This window comes from Eptatretus burgeri, chromosome 6 (assembly GCF_056783735.1).
Source record: "Eptatretus burgeri isolate ZD-2024b chromosome 6, Ebu_testis_v1, whole genome shotgun sequence".
NCBI classification, from domain to species: Eukaryota; Metazoa; Chordata; class Myxini; order Myxiniformes; family Myxinidae; genus Eptatretus; species Eptatretus burgeri.
Genome location: NC_140966.1, coordinates 97,325,586 through 97,335,542, shown reverse-complemented (window position 1 = coordinate 97,335,542; position 9,957 = coordinate 97,325,586). Strand labels below are relative to the sequence as shown.

At 59.3% G+C, this 9,957-nt stretch overlaps 1 protein-coding gene across 25 annotated transcripts in view; it reads right to left on the bottom strand.

The window, feature by feature from the left end:
- LOC147025419 (uncharacterized) overlaps nt 1-9,957 on the bottom strand; it is an 81,182-nt gene that overhangs the window by 7,489 nt on the left and 63,736 nt on the right. For 22 of the 25 annotated variants that reach the window (XR_015059517.1, XR_015059508.1, XR_015059507.1 and 19 more), the window contains one exon: nt 4,326-4,462. The exons of 2 other annotated variants lie outside the window; for them this stretch is intronic. Coding sequence is in view for 2 of the 23 variants with exons in the window: in XM_085886386.1 (XP_085742512.1) it covers nt 4,326-4,462 (137 nt within the window). In the remaining 21 variants the exon portion in view is untranslated. Of the gene's footprint in view, nt 1-2,097; nt 3,528-4,325; nt 4,463-9,957 lie in introns of those variants that run through there. One more of the 25 variants, XM_085886385.1, reaches the window with a different exon arrangement.

Sequence of the window (9,957 nt, the reverse complement as noted above, 5' to 3'; positions counted from 1 at the left end):
AATATCCGGGGCCTTCGCTCAAACCTTTCAGATCTTTCCATACAGGTTGCCACTGACAAACCAGACATTATCTGCCTAACAGAAACTTTCCTCTCCCAAGACGTGTATGACTCCCAAGTATCTCTCCCTGGCTACTCCCTCTTACGGTATGACAGACCTGAGCCTCGTCCTGGTGGAGGTGTTGCTCCCTTCATCAAAGACTCTATTCCTCACTCTCCATGCACTGCTCTCACTCCCCCACACCCCCAGGAATACCTCTGGCTTCGGCTTCCCCTCCACTCCAACCTCATGTTTATATGTGTACTGTACCGTCCACCGAACAGTGATGACTCCATCTACACCTCACTATCCGAAAACATGGACCATCTTCTATCTTCTCATCCAAACTCTCTCTTCCTCTTATGTGGTGACTTCAATTGTCATCACGCCAGTTGGCTAGGTGTGGGTACCTCTCTCACCTGCCATGGCACCTCAGCAAAAGCTTTCTGCGACTCATTGGGACTGACTCAATCGGTCAACTTCCCGACCCGGATCTCAACCAATGGTACTCCATCTCTTCTGGATCTGATTTTGACAAATTTCCCTGACAATATCTGCTGCTCTTCCTTCGCTCCAATTGGTTCTTCTGACCACGTCCTTGTCAAAGTGGACATCTCTCTGGCTGTTATCAGAGAACCACCTCACCGCCGTCGAGTCTGGCATTTCACTCAAGCCGACTGGCAGGGTCTCCGAGCAGCCATCAAACTGACAGACTGGTCTCCTATCACTACTTTCTCAAACATCAACTCATCCTGGGAATTCTTTCAAAGAAACTTGCTCTCCCTCATGCACAGATTTATCCCCTCTCGTGTTCAGTTGTCTTTCCCTTCCTCCCGCCCTTGGTTTACTGAAGCTTGTGGCGAGGCAGTTGTCCTGAAACAACTTGCCTTTGCCTCATGGAAAGCAAACCCAACTGAGGGCAATCTCAGTTCTTTCCACAAAGCTCGGAACAAGTGTGTATCTACCCTCAGGAGAGCCAGAAAACAACATCTTTCTCATCTCAAGTCTGAACTCTCAAACCTCTCTCCCTCCTCAAAATCCTGGTGGCGTTTAATCAAATCTGTTTCTGGTGTATGTTCCCCCTCCATCCCCTCCCTTACCTCAAATGGCCGCACTGCTGATTCCACACGTGATAAAGCTGAATGTCTAAACTCGGTGTTTGCAGCTAAATCTTGTGTCCTAAACCCATCACTATCTCTACCCACTTTACCCAGTCGCACCCAACTGTCCCTGGACTCTGTATCCTTTTCTCCTGACAAGGTGGAGAACTTGCTTTCAAACCTCCAGTCAGATTCTGCAACCGGTCCAGACGGCATCAGCCCACGTGTCCTCAAAGCCTGCTCTTCTGCTCTTGCTCACCCTCTCTCTGTTCTATTCACCCTCTCATTTGCCCAAGGTCATCTGCCATCTGCTTGGAAATCTGCTAACATCACTGCCCTGCATAAAAAAGGTGCAAAAACAGATCCCTATAACTACAGACCAATCAGCCTTCTCCCAATCATCAGCAAGGCGATGGAATCCATCATCGCCTCAGATATGAAATCCTTCCTCTTCTCCAATGGCTTGATTTCCAATCATCAATTTGGTTTCAGACCAGGTCACTCTACCCTGGATATGCTGCTTCTGCTCTCCCATCAATGGATGGAGGTCCTCAATGCCAGACAGGAAATCCGAGCCGTATCCCTGGACATATCACGTGCTTTTGACACAGTCTGGCACCCTGCCTTACTCACCAAACTCTCTTCCCATGGTATTCAAGGCCATCTTCACTCATGGCTCGCAGACTTCCTCTCCTGTCGCAGTCAACGTGTGGCCCTAAATGGAGTTCTTTCATCCCCTCTTCCTGTGCAGGCTGGAGTTCCTCAAGGTAGCGTTCTGGGCCCTGTTCTTTTTCTGGTTTTCATCAATGATCTCTCGGACTCTCTGGAAAATCCTCTATTTCTCTTTGCCGACGACTCCACCCTCTGCCGTACCATCTGTCATCCCTCAGACTGGCAAGCAGCAGCTTCTTCACTCACTGCAGATCTGGATAAAATCACAAACTGGTCCAACACGTGGAACATGTCTTTCAATCCAGACAAATCTCACACTCTCACTATGTCTCTTCGAAAGGACCGTTTAGAAAAACCCCCCATCCACTTTCTCAACAATCCTCTGGAAGAAGTCTTTTCTTTCAAGCTTCTAGGTCTCACAATCTGCCATGACCTTTCCTGGGAAAGTCACATTTCCAACCTCGCCTCAAAAGCCAGTCGCCGACTGGGAATCCTCCGTCGTGCTAAGTCCTTCCTCGGCCCTCTTGAGCTCCTGACCACTTACAAAGCTTTTGTCCGTAGCCTGATGGAGTACTGCTCTCCCCTCTGGGCTGGTGCTCCTGCCTCCCACCTTTCTCGGCTTCACGCTGTCGAAATCAGGGCATTTAAGATCATCGGCATCTCCCGCAATGAAGCTGAGTCTTTGGGCCTCTCACTCAATCACCGCAGGTTGGTCGGTGGTCTTTCTGTCTTCTACCGACTCCTCTCCAGCCTTGCCCCCCCTGCTCTCTCTGCGATTTGTCCCCACCACATTTCCACCGGGCGCTCAAGGTCCGCCAACAACCCCCTTCTGGTAAAACTACCAAAATCACGAATCACTGCTCATCTTCACTCTTTCATTCCTCTTTTTTCCCGCCTTTGGAATAAACTTCCTCACTCTATTCTTTCCCATTCTTCCCTCCAGGCTTTCAAAACAGCTGTTCACCACCACCTCTTATCTTCCCCCATCCAAATCCTCGATCTTTTCTACCCCCGATAATCCACCCAAGCCCACTTCCTTCATTTCTCCTGCTTTCCTTCCTGAAAGTCCCTGAAATGTCCATCTTCTCTTCGCCATGTTCCCTCTCCCATCCCCATCCCTCTCCCTTCCACAGTTCACCTAATGTGTCTGTTCCCCACTGTTTTGTCCCTTCCACTCCCGCCCCTCTTGTCTCATGCCTCCTTGCTGTGATTTGTGTGTTAGCTCTCATACGAGCCTCGACCAAGGTATACAAAAAAAAAAAAAAAAAAAAAAAAAAAATCAGTAATGCCACTTTGGCTGTATGTGGTGTGACTCTGTTTGGCATGGAAAGCATAGCACATCAGGTCATAACTAGCCATCGTGAAATGCCATGCTTCCTGTACTTCAATGCGCGTCTCTTGGAGGCATGAGAATCAATGTAGTCCTGGCTCGAAGTAATACCAATTTTATTTCCTCAACAGGCACTCAACATTTAGTGCTGGGCCAATGCCTTCTTGGTTTAATGACAGCACAATGGCTGGATAGGTGACTGGAATTAAAATAGGAAATTTATTTTGATCCTCTGGGAGAATCATTCATTTTGTCAAACAGCACATGACAATGTCCTACTCCTCCTTGCACAGTCTTCAACTCAAGTGTAGCTCTTGGTGCATCAATTAGGCAATGGAGCTACCACGAGAACCACAAAGGCTTAAATACAGCGCTTGCAGCTGAATCTGCAATTGACAAATGTGAAATCGCGCAATTACAAAAGTTTCAACAGAAGTCGAGAAATCATCAGAATTCAGTGCAAAAATCGGCATCGACAAGTCACTTCCAGAAAATGCCTTTCAAAATATCAATGCTTCCTTCCTTGAAGAAGTCATGATGTCACTGCAATTTTGCCTGATAAAAGTTTCTTACTTTCACATAAAACAGTTTCCTTTCATTATCTTAGTGGAGTGCACTTCAGATAATGTTTTTATTTTCAAAGTACGCACATTATAGCTGAGGATGACATTTGCAAGGGACAATGCCTGCAATTGAGTGTGAGTGCATTTATGCCTCCGAGCAAGCTAAGTGATTACGCTGAGAGTACAGTTCACAGAAAATGTGTCCTGAGCATAGTAGATTTAGATAAGGACTTGATCCTCTTGGTGTTGTATTCGGGTCACCGGCACATCTTTCTGAGAGGAGATTGTGATGTTCACATATGTCTTTTTTGCAAAAATGATCTCAAACAAAATTGTCTCACGGGATGGATTGCCAACCTATTACCGTTTATTTTTTTGGAAAATTTGGATTGTCTGAAGTTGAAAGTCATACCACACATTCCTTTCTAATGACTACGATAAAAACTGCACTTTGTGTTTATTTTCCCAACCCCAAAATGAAAACCATTAGTTTGTTGTTAAAATTTGTAAATGATGCTGTATCAACACTAAAAGCACGTCAACACTCAACAGTGAAATTTTAAGTGCGGGAGACCACATTGTCGGCATCTTGTTATACGAAACGGAAGACCAAGAAGGTACCTGAATAAGTAAAGAGCAAAGATGGAGTCATCAGGAGGAGTCTGGATAGGATTCGGGTTTCAGCCGTTACTCCACAACCCTCAAACCCATCCAGGTACAGCTCGGTGAGAAAAAAATTCTGCAAGAATTCCCTTCTCCTGAGAGAGATAGATAACGAAAGAGAGGAAGAGATAGGAAAAAGCAAGAATTAGAATGAATAAAGAAAAAAAAAATTGAGAAATAAATGTGAAGGAACAAAGAACAAAGATGGCGGCAAGAACCCAAATAGATAGATTTCAGCAGGTACTCCCCATGTTCAAACACAGCAACAAGTATATTAACTCGCAAAAAGCAGATTTTGAAGAAGTAGAGAAGATTTCACAATCGAGAAACCCTGTGTTTGGAAAGCCTTAAAACTTGTGTAATTGAAAAAAAAAATTAAATTACAATTTTCATTAAAATAGAACCTTGGGAAGGTAAAACATTCCGGAAGTTAATTGCACAGTTGAGGGCATGGTGAGTGGAGGCAGTGGGAACAGCATGGCGGGCGTAGGTGATGGTGGCGGCTGTGGCGGGCGCAGGAGTCGGTGGCGGCTGTGGCGGGCGCAGGAGTCGGTGGCGGCTGTGGCGGGCGCAGGAGTCGGTGGCGGCTGTGGCGGGCGCAGGAGTCGGTGGCGGCTGTGGCGGGCGCAGGAGTCGGTGGCGGCTGTGGCGGGCGCAGGAGTCGGTGACGGCTGTGGCGGGCGCAGGAGTCGGTGACGGCTGTGGCGAGCGCAGGAGTCGGTGACGGCTGTGGCGAGCGCAGGAGTCGGTGACGGCTGTGGCGAGCGCAGGAGTCGGTGACGGCTGTGGCGCAGCGCAGGAGTCGGTGGCGGCTGTGGCGAGCGCAGGAGTCGGTGGCGGCTGTGGCGAGCGCAGGAGTCGGTGGCGGCTGTGGCGAGCGCAGGAGTCGGTGGCGGCTGTGGCGAGCGCAGGAGTCGGTGGCGGCTGTGGCGAGCGCAGGAGTCGGTGGCGGCTGTGGCGAGCGCAGGAGTCGGTGGCGGCTGTGGCGAGCGCAGGAGTCGGTGGCGGCTGTGGCGAGCGCAGGAGTCGGTGACGGCTGTGGCGAGCGCAGGAGTCGGTGACGGCTGTGGCGAGCGCAGGAGTCGGTGACGGCTGTGGCGAGCGCAGGAGTCGGTGACGGCTGTGGCGAGCGCAGGAGTCGGTGAAGGCGGGGGCGCAGCGCAGGAGTCGGTGCCGGCTGTGGCGAGCGCAGGAGTCGGTGACGGCTGTGGCGAGCGCAGGAGTCGGTGACGGCTGTGGCGAGCGCAGGAGTCGGTGACGGCTGTGGCGAGCGCAGGAGTCGGTGACGGCTGTGGCGAGCGCAGGAGTCGGTGACGGCTGTGGCGAGCGCAGGAGTCGGTGACGGCTGTGGCGAGCGCAGGAGTCGGTGACGGCTGTGGCGAGCGCAGGAGTCGGTGACGGCTGTGGCGAGCGCAGGAGTCGGTGACGGCTGTGGCGAGCGCAGGAGTCGGTGACGGCCGTGGCGAGCGCAGGAGTCGGTGACGGCTGTGGCGAGCGCAGGAGTCGGTGACGGCTGTGGCGAGCGCAGGAGTCGGTGACGGCTGTGGCGAGCGCAGGAGTCGGTGACGGCTGTGGCGAGCGCAGGAGTCGGTGACGGCTGTGGCGAGCGCAGGAGTCGGTGACGGCTGTGGCGAGCGCAGGAGTCGGTGACGGCTGTGGCGAGCGCAGGAGTCGGTGACGGCTGTGGCGAGCGCAGGGAGTCGGTGACGGCTGTGGCGAGCGCAGGAGTCGGTGACGGCTGTGGCGAGCGCAGGAGTCGGTGACGGCTGTGGCGAGCGCAGGAGTCGGTGACGGCTGTGGCGAGCGCAGGAGTCGGTGACGGCTGTGGCGAGCGCAGGAGTCGGTGACGGCTGTGGCGCAGCGCAGGAGTCGGTGACGGCTGTGGCGAGCGCAGGAGTCGGTGACGGCTGTGGCGAGCGCAGGAGTCGGTGACGGCTGTGGCGAGCGCAGGAGTCGGTGACGGCTGTGGCGAGCGCAGGAGTCGGTGACGGCTGTGGCGAGCGCAGGAGTCGGTGACGGCTGTGGCGAGCGCAGGAGTCGGTGACGGCTGTGGCGAGCGCAGGAGTCGGTGACGGCTGTGGCGAGCGCAGGAGTCGGTGACGGCTGTGGCGAGCGCAGGAGTCGGTGACGGCTGTGGCGCAGCGCAGGAGTCGGGTGACGGCTGTGGCGAGCGCAGAGTCGGTGACGGCTGTGGCGAGCGCAGGAGTCGGTGACGGCTGTGGCGAGCGCAGGAGTCGGTGACGGCTGTGGCGAGCGCAGGAGTCGGTGACGGCTGTGGCGAGCGCAGGAGTCGGTGACGGCTGTGGCGAGCGCAGGGGTCGGTGACGGCTGTGGCGAGCGCAGGAGTCGGTGACGGCTGTGGCGAGCGCAGGAGTCGGTGACGGCTGTGGCGAGCGCAGGAGTCGGTGACGGCTGTGGCGAGCGCAGGAGTCGGTGACGGCTGTGGCGAGCGCAGGAGTCGGTGACGGCTGTGGCGAGCGCAGGAGTCGGTGACGGCTGTGGCGAGCGCAGGAGTCGGTGACGGCTGTGGCGAGCGCAGGAGTCGGTGACGGCTGTGGCGAGCGCAGGAGTCGGTGACGGCTGTGGCGAGCGCAGGAGTCGGTGGCGGGTGTGGGGAGCGCAGGAGTCGGTGACGGCTGTGGCGAGCGCAGGAGTCGGTGACGGCTGTGGCGAGCGCAGGAGTCGGTGACGGCTGTGGCGAGCGCAGGAGTCGGTGACGGCTGTGGCGAGCGCAGGAGTCGGTGACGGCTGTGGCGAGGGCAGGAGTCGGTGGCGGCTGGGGCGGGCGGAGGAGGCGGTGGCGGCTGGGGCGAGCGGAGGAGTCGGGTGACGGCTGTGGCGAGCGCAGGAGTCGGTGACGGCGGTGGCGAGCGCAGGAGTCGGTGACGGCTGTGGCGAGCGCAGGAGTCGGTGACGGCTGTGGCGAGCGCAGGAGTCGGTGACGGCTGTGGCGAGCGCAGGAGTCGGTGACGGCTGTGGCGAGCGCAGGAGTCGGTGACGGCTGTGGCGAGCGCAGGAGTCGGGGACGGCTGGGGCGAGCGCAGGAGTCGGTGACGGCTGTGGCGAGCGCAGGAGTCGGTGACGGCTGTGGCGAGCGCAGGAGTCGGTGACGGCTGTGGCGAGCGCAGGAGTCGGTGACGGCTGTGGCGAGCGCAGGAGTCGGTGACGGCTGTGGCGAGCGCAGGAGTCGGTGACGGCTGTGGCGAGCGCAGGAGTCGGTGACGGCTGTGGCGAGCGCAGGAGTCGGTGACGGCTGTGGCGAGCGCAGGAGTCGGTGACGGCTGTGGCGAGCGCAGGAGTCGGTGACGGCTGTGGCGAGCGCAGGAGTCGGTGACGGCTGTGGCGAGCGCAGGAGTCGGTGACGGCTGTGGCGAGCGCAGGAGTCGGTGACGGCTGTGGCGAGCGCAGGAGTCGGTGACGGCTGTGGCGAGCGCAGGAGTCGGTGACGGCTGTGGCGAGCGCAGGAGTCGGTGACGGCTGTGGCGAGCGCAGGAGTCGGTGACGGCTGTGGCGAGCGCAGGAGTCGGTGACGGCTGTGGCGAGCGCAGGAGTCGGTGACGGCTGTGGCGAGCGCAGGAGTCGGTGACGGCTGTGGCGAGCGCAGGAGTCGGTGACGGCTGTGGCGAGCGCAGGAGTCGGTGACGGCTGTGGCGAGCGCAGGAGTCGGTGACGGCTGTGGCGAGCGCAGGAGTCGGTGACGGCTGTGGCGAGCGCAGGAGTCGGTGACGGCTGTGGCGAGCGCAGGAGTCGGTGACGGCTGTGGCGCAGCGCAGGAGTCGGTGACGGCTGTGGCGAGCGCAGGAGTCGGTGACGGCGGTGGCGAGCGCAGGAGACGGTGACGGCTGTGGCGAGCGCAGGGAGTCGGTGACGGCTGTGGCGAGCGCAGGAGTCGGTGACGGCTGTGGCGAGCGCAGGAGTCGGTGACGGCTGTGGCGAGCGCAGGAGTCGGTGACGGCTGTGGCGAGCGCAGGAGTCGGTGACGGCTGTGGCGAGCGCAGGAGTCGGTGACGGCTGTGGCGAGCGCAGGAGTCGGTGACGGCTGTGGCGAGCGCAGGAGTCGGTGGGGGCTGTGGCGAGCGCAGGAGTCGGTGACGGCTGTGGCGAGCGCAGGAGTCGGTGACGGCTGTGGCGAGCGCAGGAGTCGGTGACGGCTGTGGCGAGCGCAGGAGTCGGTGACGGCTGTGGCGAGCGCAGGAGTCGGTGACGGCTGTGGCGAGCGCAGGAGTCGGTGACGGCTGTGGCGAGCGCAGGAGTCGGTGACGGCTGTGGCGAGCGCAGGAGTCGGTGACGGCTGTGGCGAGCGCAGGAGTCGGTGACGGCTGTGGCGAGCGCAGGAGTCGGTGACGGCTGTGGCGAGCGCAGGAGTCGGTGACGGCTGTGGCGAGCGCAGGAGTCGGTGACGGCTGTGGCGAGCGCAGGAGTCGGTGACGGCTGTGGCGAGCGCAGGAGTCGGTGACGGCTGTGGCGAGCGCAGGAGTCGGTGACGGCTGTGGCGAGCGCAGGAGTCGGTGACGGCTGTGGCGAGCGCAGGAGTCGGTGACGGCTGTGGCGAGCGCAGGAGTCGGTGGACGGCTGTGGCGAGCGCAGGAGTCGGTGACGGCTGTGGCGAGCGCAGGAGTCGGTGACGGCTGTGGCGAGCGCAGGAGTCGGTGACGGCTGTGGCGAGCGCAGGAGTCGGTGACGGCTGTGGCGAGCGCAGGAGTCGGTGACGGCGGTGGCGAGCGCAGGAGTCGGTGACGGCTGTGGCGAGCGCAGGAGTCGGTGACGGCTGTGGCGAGCGCAGGAGTCGGTGACGGCTGTGGCGAGCGCAGGAGTCGGTGACGGCTGTGGCGAGCGCAGGAGTCGGTGACGGCTGTGGCGAGCGCAGGAGTCGGTGACGGCTGTGGCGAGCGCAGGAGTCGGTGACGGCTGTGGCGAGCGCAGGAGTCGGTGACGGCTGTGGCGAGCGCAGGAGTCGGTGACGGCTGTGGCGAGCGCAGGAGTCGGTGACGGCTGTGGCGAGCGCAGGAGTCGGTGACGGCTGTGGCGAGCGCAGGAGTCGGTGACGGCTGTGGCGAGCGCAGGAGTCGGTGACGGCTGTGGCGAGCGCAGGAGTCGGTGACGGCTGTGGCGAGCGCAGGAGTCGGTGACGGCTGTGGCGAGCGCAGGAGTCGGTGACGGCTGTGGCGAGCGCAGGAGTCGGTGACGGCTGTGGCGAGCGCAGGAGTCGGTGACGGCTGTGGCGAGCGCAGGAGTCGGTGACGGCTGTGGCGAGCGCAGGAGTCGGTGACGGCTGTGGCGAGCGCAGGAGTCGGTGACGGCTGTGGCGAGCGCAGGAGTCGGTGACGGCTGTGGCGCAGCGCAGGAGTCGGTGACGGCTGTGGCGCAGCGCAGGAGTCGGTGACGGCTGTGGCGAGCGCAGGAGTCGGTGACGGCTGTGGCGAGCGCAGGAGTCGGTGACGGCTGTGGCGAGCGCAGGGAGTCGGTGACGGCTGTGGCGAGCGCAGGAGTCGGTGACGGCTGTGGCGAGCGCAGGAGTCGGTGACGGCTGCATGGCAGCGCAGGAGTCGGTGACGGCTGTGGCGAGCGCAGGAGTCGGTGACGGCTGTGG